At 50.1% G+C, this 14,917-nt stretch overlaps 1 protein-coding gene across 1 annotated transcript in view; it reads left to right on the forward strand.

Annotated features, from left to right (window-relative positions):
* Positions 1-14,559, forward strand: part of CDH26 (cadherin 26) — a 39,116-nt gene extending 24,557 nt beyond the window's left edge. The window contains exons 10-17 of the mRNA XM_049100387.1: positions 1,785-1,927; positions 3,212-3,451; positions 4,780-5,007; positions 5,565-5,692; positions 8,692-8,760; positions 10,366-10,461; positions 11,691-11,718; positions 14,285-14,559. Coding sequence (XP_048956344.1) covers positions 1,785-1,927; positions 3,212-3,451; positions 4,780-5,007; positions 5,565-5,692; positions 8,692-8,760; positions 10,366-10,461; positions 11,691-11,718; positions 14,285-14,559 — 1,207 coding nt within the window. The remainder of the gene's footprint in view (positions 1-1,784; positions 1,928-3,211; positions 3,452-4,779; positions 5,008-5,564; positions 5,693-8,691; positions 8,761-10,365; positions 10,462-11,690; positions 11,719-14,284) is intronic.
* The last annotated feature ends 358 nt before the right edge of the window (positions 14,560-14,917 follow it).

Below are 14,917 nucleotides of genomic sequence, written 5' to 3' on the forward strand. Positions count from 1 at the left end.
GCTCTGCTCACTGATTGCTGCTTTCACTCCCAGGGGTGCAGAAAAATAGGAAGGCAGACATCGGCTTTGCCCCCACTCCCTTGGGGTTGCAGACCCCTTCCCCTACCAGCTAAAGTGGCTTCAGGTAATTGGATGGGCAGGTGCCTTCATTTCCCCAACTTTGTTGTTGGCTTTTTTCTATTTCAAGAGCCAGATGTTAAAGACTAGGACATTTCACAAAGAGCAAAAATAAAATAAACAAAAACAATAAGGAGAAATAGAAAGCCCTGAGAAGGGAGAGAATTTCCTCTCCAGAGTTCCCATGCAGTTAGATTGAAATGCTTCGTGTTCAAGAAAAAAAATTCACAAGGTGCACAAGGAAATAAGAAAGCAAGGCCCATTCAAAGAGAAAACAATAGATCAACAGAAATTGTCCCTGAGAAATACCTGATGGCAGATCGTTGGAAGAAGGCTTTCAAAAAATGGTCTTCACAATGTTCAAAGACCTAAAGAATGTTGTGGAGGAAGCCCCGAAACGGTGTGCGAACAAAATGGAAATGCCAATAAGGAGACAGAAAACCTAACAAGCAATGAGAAAGGTGAGGAAAGACTTACTGTCAGAATTACTTCACATGTAAATGGATTAAACTCTTCAAGCAAAAGGCAGAGACTGACAGAAAGAATAAAACACACAGTCCAATCAGACACCCTCTACCAGAGACTCACTTGAAGATCCAAATGTGCAGACAGGTCAGCTGACACTATACCCCAAAATTAACTCAAAATGGGTCAGGACCTAAACGTAAGAACAAAGACAACAAATCTCAGAAGAAAGCATAGGACAAAAGCATCGTGACACTGGATTTGGCAATGAGCTCTTAGATGTGACACCAAAGACACGGATAACAAAGGAAAAAAATAGCCAAATTGGACCTCATGAAAATCAAAACATTGTGTGCATGAGAACACACTATTATTCACAGAGCACAAAGGTGACCCACAGGATGGGAGAAAATATTTGTAAGTCCTATATCTGATTAGGAATTAATTCCAGAATATATAGAGAACCCCTAAGATTCAAGATCAGAAAAACACAAACAACCTGATCTAAAAGTGGATACAGGACTTGAAGAGACATTTCTCCAGAAAAGATATGCAAATGGCCAATCGGCACATGAAGGATCCGCAACATCACTAATCATCAGGGAAATGCAGATCAAAACTACACCTCCCACCCATTAGGATGGCAACTATCAAAAAACCAGAAAACAAGTGTTGGCAAGGGAGAGATGGGAACCTTTGTGCATGTTTGGTGGGAATATAAGTTGGTGCAGCTGGTGTGCAAAACAGTATGGTGGTTCCTCAAAGAAAACTCGAAGTGGAACACCATATGATCCATAGTTTCCCTGCTGGGTAGATACCCAAAGAATTGAAAGCAGGATCTCAGAGAGATATTTGTATGCCCTCGTTCAAAGCTGCATTATTCATGATAGCTAAAATGCCAAAGCAACCCAAGTGTCCATTGAGGGAGGAGCGGAGAAGCAAAATGTGGTGTATACGTGCAGCAGAATGTTATTCGGCCTTAAAAAAGCAAGGACTTTCTTCAATATGCTGCAACATGGATCAACCTGCAGACATTATGCTAAGTGAAATATGCCAGTCACAAAAAAACAAATTCTGTGTGATTCCACGTCTGGTTTTCCATATTACTTGAGATAGGACCTGTGTCTGCTTATGACATATTTTGATTTGCCTTTCGATGTGACTTTTTAATTCTAAAAATTGCATGTGTTTCCTCCTACAAGATATAAACTGGCTTATGATCCGGCAAATTGGGTCACCGTAGATGAATTCTCGGGGACAGTTACCACCAGGCAGCAAATTGACCGAGAATCCCCTTATGTAAATGACAGCTTTTACATGATCATCGCACATGCTGTTGACGACGGTAAGTGTTCACCCAAAACTGGGGCGGGAAGTGTGTTTCCTTGCTTCCTGGGGGAAAATCATACCAGTGAGACTCTTTCAGTGCAACTGGGAAAAACATATAAAATAAACCTTGTTTGCACTATGCATCCATACTGGCAACTATTTTTTCACAAAAATTTTTGAAATGGCAGACCAGGGACATGGGAGGAGGGGTGGGACTCACTCAGAAGAGATGATTAGGCCTCTGAGGAAGCTGCCATGAGACCCAATGTCTGTCCATAAAGCAACTCTTTAGCTCTTCCTCAAAGCTGGTGGTGTGTGATAAATATTTAGCACGGTTTCCCTGAACTTGGAATGGCTTATCAGCTCGGGTAAATGTGACCGCGCAGGACAAACTTGTCATAAACCAGGGCAGGCAGTGCTCTGAGCACGTTACGGCGCTTTTCTCTGTGATCTCCTGAGGTTGGACTTTGAAACCTGCCAAAACACAAAGTGGAATAAATAACAACTCTCAAATAACTTTAAGAATTGCGTTCAAGGAAATCTGTGAGTTGAAGCCCAGGTTTTAAGGGAAATGTAGGTGTATGTCCCATCGGTGTGATGAACTAGCAGGAGGTCGGTTAGGAAGATGTTACACCTGTGTTCCTAATCAGTCCTAAGTGGGGAGAGAGCAAGGATGGGGGGTCCATCTTCCGGGCACCTGAAGAAACAACGTAGTGAGGTCCACAGTACCCACTGCCAGGGTCCCCTTTGAGAGACTGTGATGCAAGGTGACAACCAGAGTACCGATGTGGACACAGCCAAGAGGCAGGGCGTTTCTATCACCATGTCACACCCGTGTCACTCCTGTCCCACTCCCTTATTTACACCTGACATGATTCATGCCGGGAAAAACGAATGATTCCATATTCTCCCCTGTTCTACAGATGATTGAGGTGGCAAGGGTTTTGTTAACATACCTTTCCCAGATATTCTGAATTTTCTTTTTCCTCTTAAAAAAAAAGATTTTATTTATTCATGAGAGGCACACAGAGAGAGAGGCCGAGACACAGGCAGAAGGAGAAGCAGGCTCCCTGTGGGGAGCCTGACATGGGACTTGATCCCAGGACCCTGGGATCATGCCCTGAACCGAAGGCAGACGTGTAACCCCTGAGCCACCCAGGTGTCCCGATATTCTGAATTTTCAGAAAAGCAGGAAAACAGAGCAAGCACCTAGGGGAATGCTCATTCTCCAGGGGTTTGCATGCATCGAGCAGGCTCTTTACTTAACAAGCAACCCTTCCCGGAACACCCCCACTTCCAGGCCTCCCCCCAAAGACAGGGACAGGGACCCTGATGCTTTTCCTGTCGGACGTCAACGACAACGCCCCCGCTCTGCATCCCCATTCTCGATTCCTGGAGCTCTGTGAGTCTGCAGCAAACCAGAGCCTCCTCCTCTGGGCAGAGGACAGTGACCTGGAGCCCTACGCAGACCCCTTTACATTTGAATTGGACAATTCGTGGGGAAGTGATGGAGACGCGTGGAAATTGGGGAAAAACCAGGGTGAGTATTTGTCTTGGCCTGGGACAAAGGATGGAAAATAACCTGACTCTGACCCAGGCCAAAAAAAAAAAAAAAAAAAGGGATTTTACTGGCTTTCATAACAGAGAAAGATGCCAGCAAAGCCTGTGTCCTAGCAGAGCTGGGTCTAGCAGCTCAAGGGGCCTCCCTGGAGGATGTGCACATCCTCTGCCCTTCCCTAGGCTCCTTCATTTTCAGGGGGGCTCTTCTCCGGGGTGGCAGGGTGGCTGCTGGGGGTCCCCAGGACTCAACCTAGCACCTGGCAAGAAGATTTGTATCACGGTGCAGCCTGGGTCAGGGGCCCCACTGATTATTGCAAGTGGGAGTTGGGAGGGCAGATGCGCTGATTGGCTGGTTCTGAGTCCATGAAGGGTCTTGTTGGGGTCTGGGTGTTGCATCTCCTGGTCTGCATGAGCTGATTGCCCAGGAGCTGTGGGCTCTCCTGAAGGAAGATGGGGGTGCTCTTACCGGGAGAAGCCACTGCATCCCCTGCCAACATTCTCCACTGAGCTTCTATCTGCATCCATAGAATGTAGCATGTTTTATTTAGATGAAACTGTGGGCTCATGTTTACAGTTTCCAGACCCAGAGTGTGTAGTAAACCATTGAACTTTGCTCCCCGAAGAGCTTTTTGGCCTTTGCCCTTGGCTTCTGGGAAGTGATCTCTAGGCCCTTGGGATGTCTTTCCTGAAAGGAGTGTCTTTGTTTACCTCAGGTCTCATGCCAATCAGATAGGGACTTGATTTAGGGTGCAGGCTTTGGGTCATGTGGGCCTCTGTTGATCTCTGGCAGCGCTGGGGACCAAAGTCAGCCATTGGGTGGCCAACCAGGTCAACATGACGGAGTCTTGAGAAAGATCCTGGGGCAAGGCTCAGGGGAGCTTCCCTGCCTGTCAGCACTCCAAGCATATCGTCACCTACTGATGCAGGAAGAGATACTGTCCTGACTCCATGGGAGGCCTGGGAGCCCTGCACTGGGTGCTTCTCTGGACTCTTCCCTATGTGTGTCTTCCCTTGGCTGATTTTAATCCATACCCTATTGCTTGACGAACCATAACAATGAGTATACACCCTTCAGTGAGTTCTGTGGGTCCTTCTAGAGGATTTTCAACCTTGAACATGGTCTTGAGAACCTGGACCTGCAGCTGGTGTCAGGCAGACGTGAGGGTGGCCTTGGAGACTGTCTCCTCTGCCTTCAGAGTTGGCTAACTTTTGTACAGAGCCATGGCACATGGGAGGGACTTAGTAAACATCTGTTGAGTTGATGAGCAAATGAGCAAGACAATCACGTAACGCTTGTTTCCTTTGCAGGTCGGTCAGTTGAACTTTTAATGTCGAGAAGCCTCCCTCCGGGTAATTACTCAGTGCCACTTTTCATCGGAGACAAACAGGGCCTTTCCCAGAAGCAGATTGTCCACGTGAGGATCTGTGCCTGCCTCGGTGGAGTCACGTGTGCCGAGCCATTGGTCGCGGTCGCAGGACCTGGGCTCCTCGTGGGTGCCCTGGTCCCTCCCTGTGCAGCGTTCATGATCCTGGCAGGTCGGTAGCCTGCAGGCTGTCCTGGCGATGCAGCTCCCCTCCCCAGGCCACCAGCCAGCAGTGTAGAGTCCTCTGTGGCGGGGAGCAGAAGATGGCAGGAATCAGTGGGATGCCTTGAGGATGACCCCAGGCTCAGATCACATATTCCCAACCTGGTCAGACATGCTGCCTGTTGGGTGAAAGCAGCTTCTCCTATTCAGTAGGCAGCAGTTTATTGCAACGACCCCATAGATGAGTGCTGTGGTTCGCAGGAGCGCTAGGAGCAGCCGTGGGCAGGTATCTAGGCTCCTGGGCTTGGAAGACGCAAATAAGAAGGCTAGATTTTCAATTAAACCAAACAATATTATTGGTCGCAGGGTATTAATCGACATAACCAAAAGTTATCTAGCACCTACGTGTGCCCAAGCCGTGCTGATTCTGTAGCTACAGAGACGACCGAGACACAGTTCGACCATGTCCACTCATGGCTGAGTTACCAGTTATCAGAACAAGATCCTGTTGAGACCTCTGATGAAGACGGGCTGTCCAACTCAATCCCCTGCTCTGTCTTGTTGTAGCCACTCTGCTGTTCCTGCTGCGATGCTATTTTGTGTCTGAAGCCAAGCCCAGACGCCCTGTCGTGTGTGAGGAAGGCCAGCAGACCCTGATCCCATATAACGATGAGAGCAAAGCCATTTCAACCCAGGTAGTGGAGAGTAATGCTTCGTGTTTCCTAACAGTGAAGTCCGTCATCCACGGGCATATTTTTCCATTCATGGAGCCCGCCCCCCCCCCCCCATCATTTCTTTACATTCACTCACATTTGAGTAGCAAGTGGGAAAAAGATTATCCTGTAAACACTGTCTAGCTCAACTACATCAAATTATTGTTTTAAGTCAGGAATTCTCAACTAGGGGCAGTTTTGCCTTCCACCCCCTGCCCCGGGGGACATTTGGCAATGCCTGGAGACAATTTTGATGGTCACAACTTGGTTGGGGAGGGAGACATGCTTTTGGCTTCCAGTGGGTACGGAGAGGCCAGGGTAGCTGCTGACCGCCTACCGTGCACAGGATGGCCCCACCACAAAGGAGGGGCTGGGCCAAAGTACCCTGCAGTGCTGGGATGGGGAAGCCTCGCTTAGAGGGGGGTGGTGTTCACCAGGTGGGCTCCCCCTCGATGGAAAGTGTGTCAGGCTTGCTATCGAAACACCTGGGGTAGTGGTGAGGCACAACCTGTCCCTCTAGCCTTGCCTGGCTGGGGCTGGGCACAGAGCTCACTGGCCTGGCAGAGCCAAGAACCGGGCTCTGCGTCTCCCCAGCTCCACCTCACTGAGCATGTCATTCAACCCCGCATCCTCACCTGTGAGCCAGGGACGATAAAAATCAGCCTTACTGATGGGCTGTGGATCAGAGCCGAGGTGCCCGTGAAGCATCTCCCCCCGCCCCCTCAGGCACCAGGCAATCAGCAGGCAACTGATGGATTTTCAAACCTGCTGCAGCCGACGCCGACCTTGCCGTGTGTCCTCCCAGCAGCCGGGGAGATGAAGGCAACGAGAAGGCCCTGGGAGCTCTTCACCTGGAACTAAGGGTGCTGGATCTAGAAACAGAAAGCCACAGAAATCTGTCCAAAGGGAGCACCGTCTGTCCTGCACAAGAGGGTCTGGGTCGCCCCCCGCCCCCCAACTGTTGGCTTAGATCTCCACCCACGATTTTCTCCAGAAGGACGAGACATGTTGCACCAAGTGAGATGCTTTTGAGAAAAGACAATCCAAGCAACTTTGGCATCATGCTGGAGTAAATAGGGAGCTATGCTAAAAAGTGATTGTGGTGGGACAAGCAGGGTCGACGAAGACCCCTTGGGTTCTTCTCACATTTCTTTTCCTTCTGGCATGATAGGAGGAGGAAGGGACAGCCCCGGGCAATGGTACAGGTGTGCATGCCCTTGTGCCCATGCAGAGCGCTTTGGGCCCTTCCTGCTGTGGGACCCAGAAGGCAGGAGGTATAGACCAAACTCTCCAGAGAGCTGAACCCCCCAGAAAAATCCCCCCACTGTGCTGTTTTGATTAGTTCGTGTGATTCTGAGCAGGAAACCATCCTGACCAACAGCAGTGCTCCGTGGGGCAGACCAATCCCTGGCCTTGGGCGGCTCCACTCTGCTCGGAGGCTCAGTCACCCAGGAAAATGCACCCGGGGGCTGAGCTCAGGCTCCGGCGGGGTCAGGGCTGAGGCAGCTGGGCTTGGAGGACACCAATGGGGACGTCGCCTCCCCAGACACTGTCTGTGGGCATAGCCACGGTGGAAGAGGTGCGGATGGTGCCCGGTGGCATTCATGTTGGCCAGTGGCTCTGTGGTTGTCTCTTGAGGAGGAAGCAGCTAGAGAAGCAGAGTGTGTGGGAGGGAAGCTTGGTCACCGCGGAGCTGGGGCAGGCAGGCTGGGGGCATCTGGTGGCAGGATGGCACCAGTCCAGGGCCAGCTGCAAGACGGAGGAGAGGGGCCCATCCAGGATAAGGGGCCTCTGTCCCCTTCTTGGCCCAAGATGTTTTCCCCATGTCTTCTAGTCACAGCTCAGGACATGCCCCCACTTCTACCCTCGTATTTTTAGGGCTCTGAGGCCCAGAATCCAACAAATCTGGGTTTGCATTCCAAAACTGTGGCTCATCAGACACAGAAGCTACTTAATCCTTGGCTTTCATATATAAAGAGACGTTAGCCATGTTCCCTCTCAGGTTTACTGGACAATTTAATCAAATAACATGTGAAGTCTTTGGCGTAGGCCAGGGCATTGGCCTGCACGCTGTGCAAGTGGCTGCCGATATTACTATTATTTTTTTAAATATTTTATTTATTTATTCATGAGAGACACACACAGAGAGATAGAGAGAGAGAGAGAGAGAGAGAGAGAGGCAGAGATACAGGCAAAGGGAGACGCAGCCTCCATGCAGGGAGCCTGATGTGGGACTCGATCCTGGGTCTCCAGGATCATGCCCTGAGCCGAAGGCAGATGCTCAACCATTGAGCCACTCAGGCGTCCCTGATATTACTATTATTAACAGTAATTGCTAATTACGTCTTTGGAACTATTGGTAAGTGAGCCCATTTCAAGGCTTACACACTCCTCCTCGGCCATCCATCTGACATGACACTTCCACGCACATACGCACATCCAGGGACACTCCGTGGTCTTGGGAGGACTCGCTTCATCCAAGACGCCGCTGCTGATTCCACCACCCTGTCGTGTTCGGGCACCGGACACCCCCTGATCAAGATGATCTGCAAGATCGCGTGGATGCCCCTGCGCCCGGGAAGAGAAATCCAGCCCCAGCAACATTTGGGCCCTCGGTGGACAGGTGTTGACCGAGAAATGAACGAGACCGTGCACACAGCACCTTCCAACCCCGGGGACTGCGAGAGCATCGCCACCAGCCCTGGAAGAGCAGGGCCTTAGGTTTTGAGACCCCGTTGAAACAGGAGACTTTCTTTTTTTTACCATCACTTCCACGAGACACAGAACAACAAGAAACTCCACCTCCCGGCCAGAAATTCCAAAGGTGTCCTCTGGATTTATGGGATGGGTGTATTTTCCAGGCCCTGGAGGTTTGGGGGTTGGTGTCGATACATGGTGGGGATGTCATTCCTTGCTCTCTGCTTTCATGTCTGCCGTCTGTAATTTCAAGCCCGTCATACTTCTTTCCATGTGTCCCACAGGGAAGGCCGGATCAGGTGTCAGTCCTGTTGCTCAACGCAGCCGAGGTTGGTGCCCAGCTGGGTGCTCAGGTAAGCGTGGCCTCTCTGCTGCTTGGGTTTAGACGGAGACATGGCTTTGTGGCGGGCCCTTGTGGCAGGGAACACCCACCCACACCCCCGAGGTTCTTGTGCCAGCCCACACCACGCCTCCCTGAGCCCAGCCTCACCTGCTAAGCCCCATGACTCCATGCGCCCTAGCAAGTCAGCAGCATCAGGGCCCCCCATGCCCAGACTTCAGCCTGGCCAATGCCACCTTCAAGACCTTTTGCCGCATGCACATGCCACTTACGCTTGTGTACTTTGGACCATATTTCTTTCTCTAGATGGACTTCTGTCCAAATAAAGTACCTTTATTTAAACAGGACATTCTATATTTCAAACAAACAAATGAACAAACAAACAAAAACCAGTTTTACTGGTATGAGGAGCAGAGAAGTGGAGAATAGACATAATAGAAATGGAGCCTGTACTCATTCTGGGTGGAGAACGCTCCCTGCCAAAGGCACAGGGTGTCTGAGGAAGGCAGGGCTAGGAGAGCCATGCTGGCCCCAGACGGAGACACCCCCCGCCCCACACCATCAGGAGTGGGATGAGGAGTCGGAAGGGGAGTGATTTTCTCACCATGCAATTCAATGTCATTTAAGCTCACGTTCCCAAACTGGTTAAACCTCCCTTCTCTACACGGTAGGTGATCCCACTTGGGAAAAAGCGAGTTAATTCAGGGCTGCCATAAATTATGGAGCAGGTGCCTGGCCGGGTCCAGTGGGCATTCCGTCCACCCATCCGTGCTCCCGGGGGGGGAGGGCGCTCCTTCCTGTCCTGCACACCGATGCCGTGTGGGCTGGGCCGGCAGTGGGCACCTCCTCCCTGACCGGTCTGTTAGCTTCCAGAGGCCAGACGCATGGCTCCCCATAAGCACAAACCCAGCTCCAATTCCCTGCCCGCGCCCCGGGGGGTGCACCCGGCAAGCACAAACCCACGGACACTTCACCTGAACCCCTGGGGGAGGGTGATCATGTTTATCCATCTACAGGGGAGGAGGCCGAGGGGTCCCTGGCTCCTATTTCTCCATGTGTCTGCGGGTTCCCTTCACGGTGGCCTGCAGAAAGTCACTGCACCGACGGTGACTGGTTCACTGGGCTGCCTGCCATTCACACACCTTCCCTAAGTTAAGTCATCACATGATTTATTGGGCAACCTGGTATTTTAAAATCTGCTGCAAAGCATGGACTGTCTTTAACCATTGTTAAGATCCATTGCCTACTTTATTCTGTTTGAAGTTTTGTTTCCTTGTTGAAGGACCTAATAAAATCATAGAGACCCAAAGCAGAAATTGCCGACAGCCTCATCCCTAAATCTAGGCAGTTTCATTTGTCTGCGTCACTGGCAAGGTCTTCTGTGCGCACGTACTCGATGTTACGGGTAGAATGTTGGGGTCCCCACCGGAGTCTCGGCCGGCCACGTGTGGCCTTTCCAGAGTCTTCTCTCGCATCTCTCCACCTTTCCTCTTCCACTCCCGTTCCCCCTCTCCTCGTCGTAAGGCCAGCTTCTGTGTGCATGCGGGTGCAGGGCAAGGGAAGGGCGTGGAAGGACACACACGCATTATCTTCCGAGTAAATCAGCATTTCCCCCTAGAATCCGTGTGACACGCTACCACCGGCGGCGAGGGCGCTGGACCAAGAATACTTTATCACGAGGACTCCAGTGCATTACGGAAGTTCCCTGCCTGCGGTAAGCCCCCTAGTGATTGACAGTTGGTTCCCTTGAGAGGTGGGTCTTCTAGAAGATTCTGTGGTACTTGGAGAACGAATGCAGTCAATGAAAACCTTCCCATTTAGCTAAGGTTACTGTTGGTTAAGAGTCATTATCTGAGAGTCCTGATCAAATATGATGCTTTTTATTTTATTTTATTTTATTTTTTTATAATAAATTTATTTTTTATTGGTGTTCAATTTGCCAACATACAGAATAACACTCAGTGCTCTTTTTAGAACACCCACAAATAAATACCTTTCCTCATGTCCATCTAAGGGTGCCCGAGATAATCCGTAAGGTTACAGGATTACAAGATTGGCTTTGGCCCCAACCAGATTTCAGGCCTTCTGCCAACTGAGCCCCGACATCCTCCTGCATCAAGTCTTCATACACTCTGTGTACAAATTCTAGAACTATTGCTTTGCTTTTTAAAATGATTTTTCTGCTGGGGAAGCAGGGTGGCTGGCTGGCTCAGTTGGTAGAGCATGTGACTCTGGATCTCAGGGTCATGATGGGCATGGATCTATTTTTTTAAGACTTTATTTATTTATTCATGAGACACAGAAAGAGGCAGAGACAGAGGCAGAGGGAGAAGCAGGCTCCCTGTGGGGACCCCGATGTGGGACTCGATCCCAGGACCCTGGGATCACGCCCTGAGCTGAAGGCAGACACTCAGCCACTGAGCCCCCACCTCCCCAGGCGTCCCTGGATCTTACTTTAAAAAGTAAAATAAAATCTTTTAAAAAATAAAATTACATGATTTTGCTGAAATAATTTGGCTCATAAGTTGCAAAAATAGGTCAGGGAGTTCCTGTGTACTCTTCACACAGCTCCCCCCAAGGATAACATGACCATAACACTTCATCAAAACCAGAAATCTGACTTTGGCATAACATTTTTAATACAGGTCTCAAATAGAGACCTTATTTGGACTTCTCTACTGTAAGTAGGTATTATTTCAACAAAAAAAATGTGCTTTTTTGGCAATTACTAAAAGAGATATTCAAGGTTCAAAAAGCCACAATTTTTGTGATGGAAAGCTTCTAAAAAAGAAGTCAAGATCTGTATAATTTCATTACCTTTCCTCAGGCTGCGTTTGAGTGAAGATAAAAATGTGCTATTCTTTTTTTGCACAAAGATGATGCAACGAACCCACCCTTGAAAAGGCTCGTGCATTCACAAATGTGTCCCTCTGGCCTTGGCAGGGCTGGCTTCACGGGCAAGGACGGACTGGTCAGTCAGTCACGGGGCCCTGTGCTCAAAAGGGCCCTGTGCTTGGTTTAAAGCTCTCTGGTCACCATCTTGAAAGTCTTAATATTTGGACAAGTGCTCCTACATTTTTAATTTTGCCCTGGGACCTGCAAATTACATAGCCGGTTCTGAGTCCTAGGGAGGAAGTTACCTCATTCAAAAATGTTGAGGCACAAAGTGGGCCTTACTGGGCTCTCATGGACCAAAGGTGAGACTTCAAAATCTCCTATTTTCATACTCCTTCCCCACAAAGCAGCCATAAAGCTCGCCCATGGATTTGTGCTATGAATAGTTATGCTGCTATCACTAGAATTATTATACCTTCAGTGTAAAATTCGAAAGCAAGGGACGTCTGGGTGGCTCAGTGGTTGGGTGGCTGCCTTTGGCTCAGGTCGTGATCCCGGCATCTGGGATTGAGTACCTCTCGGGCTCCCTGCATGGAGCCTGCTTATCCCTCTGCCTGTGTCTCTAAATCTCTTTCTCTCTGTGTCTCTCATAAATAAATAAATAAATAAATAAATAAATAAATAAATAAATAAATAAATAATAAATCTTTAAAAAAATTTGAAAGCAATACGATTGCAACATTTTCTAGTCACGTATATGTATCCTTGGGTAATTTATATGAAATCAGTAACATTCCATCTTTGTTACTTTTGTTTTATTTATTTATATTATTTCACCCTTTTAAATTCAAGGGTTGTGGCATGCTTTTTGAGCCAAGAGGAGTAAAAAGCAAATATTCTACTCTCGTAAGTACAGATGAAGCTATTACTGTGGAAAGGGTTACCTTACCTAGCCCGGGCTGCTCCCGGGCTAACCTCCAGGGAAAGTCCTGAAAATTAGAAATTTGAAAAAAATACGCCCAACATCCAAATAAACTAAAAGGAGGCACGAGTGTGGAAGAATGAATTAGAAGGAATTAGATAACACACCTAGACTTGGAAGCCTTCAGTTTTTAGTCGCTGGCAAATTCCTTTTGCTGCTCAGTCGCTAAGAACTTGGCCAAAGCCTAAATGTCCTTCTGTCTCCTTCACAGGCTTATGGAAGTTTTGAGCTAAGGGGGCCTCTGGTCCATTTTGTTCCTAAACCTTTTCAGCAGCCACATTCTTCTGCTCAAAGGAGATCCTGGGAAGAATGCCGTTACAAGTAAGGCAGATAAGAGTAGCTTCTTATCAGCATTCATTTTGAGTGAATAAATGTCCAGTGACATTTATAACACACACCAAAGAAGTCGGTAGAAACAGTGGATCTGCTGGACACACACAAAAAAAACATAGAAGGTGGATGTTGTGGATGAAGTTGGCAAAATCACATTATCTTAGCACCTAATTCATTGCCACACATTGATATAAATTGGTTGTTAAAATAGAAAGAAAACTTGGATTTATACCAACGAGCAGGTTCAAATATTATGTTTTTATGTAGCTCAATTCATAGTATTAAGATTTCCTTTGATTAAGCAAACAGGAGATGAAAAGCTTCCTTCAAGCTTCATAAAAGCAAATTATGAAGTTTTTGCTTTTGTTAACATGTTCGGGGGGACTCCACAAGATGTCAACTATTTTCTGTTATATCATAAAAATAACATTAAATATGTTAAAATAGTTTGCAAGTAGTTAAAATGAAATTCAAGCACTCCTACTGGAGAGTCTCTGAGGACGCAGGGGCCCTGGGGACAGGGTCTGAAGCTAGTGCCTCCGTGCAAAGAGGCGGGGAAGCTGTGCTGGTAGTTGGGGGGGGGGTACGGGAGTACATGCTGTCCCCGTTGGGGGCCTGCAGCTGGCTCCAGGCGCAATGGCCCTGAGCCTCCCCAGAGAAGGATGTCCTCCTTCTGAGGAGGACCAGCGTGTGACCAGGGAGCATCTGGGGAAGGGCCCAGGTGGCAGGAAGGACGTGCACCCCCAGGAGCTCCCTCTGAGAGGCCGCAGGAGCCAAACCGAGTATAGCGTCTGCAAGCATAGCTCCCCACGCCGGGGGCCGGGCAGCAGCAGGCCCTCAGCGCTGCAGGTGGAGGCCACACTTGCTTGCTATTTAGTGCAGGTCACTTGGCGTCATGCGGCGGCCACACAGATGTGCGCACAGATGTGTGTGTATCATATATGAACATGTAAGTTCATACTATACATGGGCCTGTGAAGTTATGTATTTATGCATAAAATGGCCCCAGACTTCATCATTTTCACCCGTCCTCTGGGGTGCAACAAGTGCCCCGTACCCAGGGATGATCAGAACTCACTTCTGTGTTTTATTTATTTTTCACTTCCATGTTTTAAAACACAAATCGTATTGTGGTGCTGTCCCATTTGAATCTTCCCAAAGGCTTCCTGGTGACCTTGGGATGAAGTCTGCAGCCTTGTGGACCAGGGTCCTGTGGGCTTCTCTGGCCTCTGCTGGCCTCTGACTCCGGGCTCTGGTCACGATGTGCCCCTGCCAGGCCGCGGGCGTCTGCTGGCCCTGCCACCTGGAAAGCCCTCCTCGCCTGTGGCCCTTGCGTTGCCTTCTCCTGTTCCTCCTCCTCCTGAGAGGCCTCCGTGACCCCGGCTAGGTGGGGTCGCCCTTCCACCCCCGCCCGTCACGCTGGTCGCGCTCCCCCCTGGCGTGCTGGCCCTGTACCTGCGCGAGCCTGGAGGCCACCTTGCATTTGTGCCCGCGGAGCCTGGCTGGCCCGGCCCCGGTGCCGCCCTGACTTCCACGACTCCGTGTGCGATCCGTGGGCTTCCGGGCGCCCCCCCACCCCGCTGGATGCCGCGGGTGCTCCCTCACCGCGTGCCCCGAGCCTCGCCGGCCGCAGGCTCGGATGTGCACACACTTGCTGAGTGAAGGGGCGAAGGGCTCGCGCAGCGGGGAGCAGCGGGTGGAGGCGCCCCTGGAGCAGCCACTTACCGGGCGGAGCTCGTGCAGCGTCCTAAGGCCTGCTGGCTGCTTCCTCCCGGCTCCCTTCACCCCCAGAAGCCACGGCACTGAAAGGCCTGGCGTTGACACCCGCCGGGCCTCCCCGGCCTCCCGACACACACAGGACACATGTGCGCAGTGTCCTTGGCCGGCCTCCTCCCTGGGGTGGCCCCCCACCCGGGAGCGGGCCTCTCCAAGCCGCTGCAGACACCATTGGGGCGGGGGGCGGAAGGGGGCTCCTCAGGGGTGTGAGGATTCCGCTTGTTTGCCTTGCAGGCTTCCCCGG

Source organism: Canis lupus, chromosome 24, assembly GCF_003254725.2.
Source record: "Canis lupus dingo isolate Sandy chromosome 24, ASM325472v2, whole genome shotgun sequence".
Classification (NCBI taxonomy): Eukaryota; Metazoa; Chordata; class Mammalia; order Carnivora; family Canidae; genus Canis; species Canis lupus.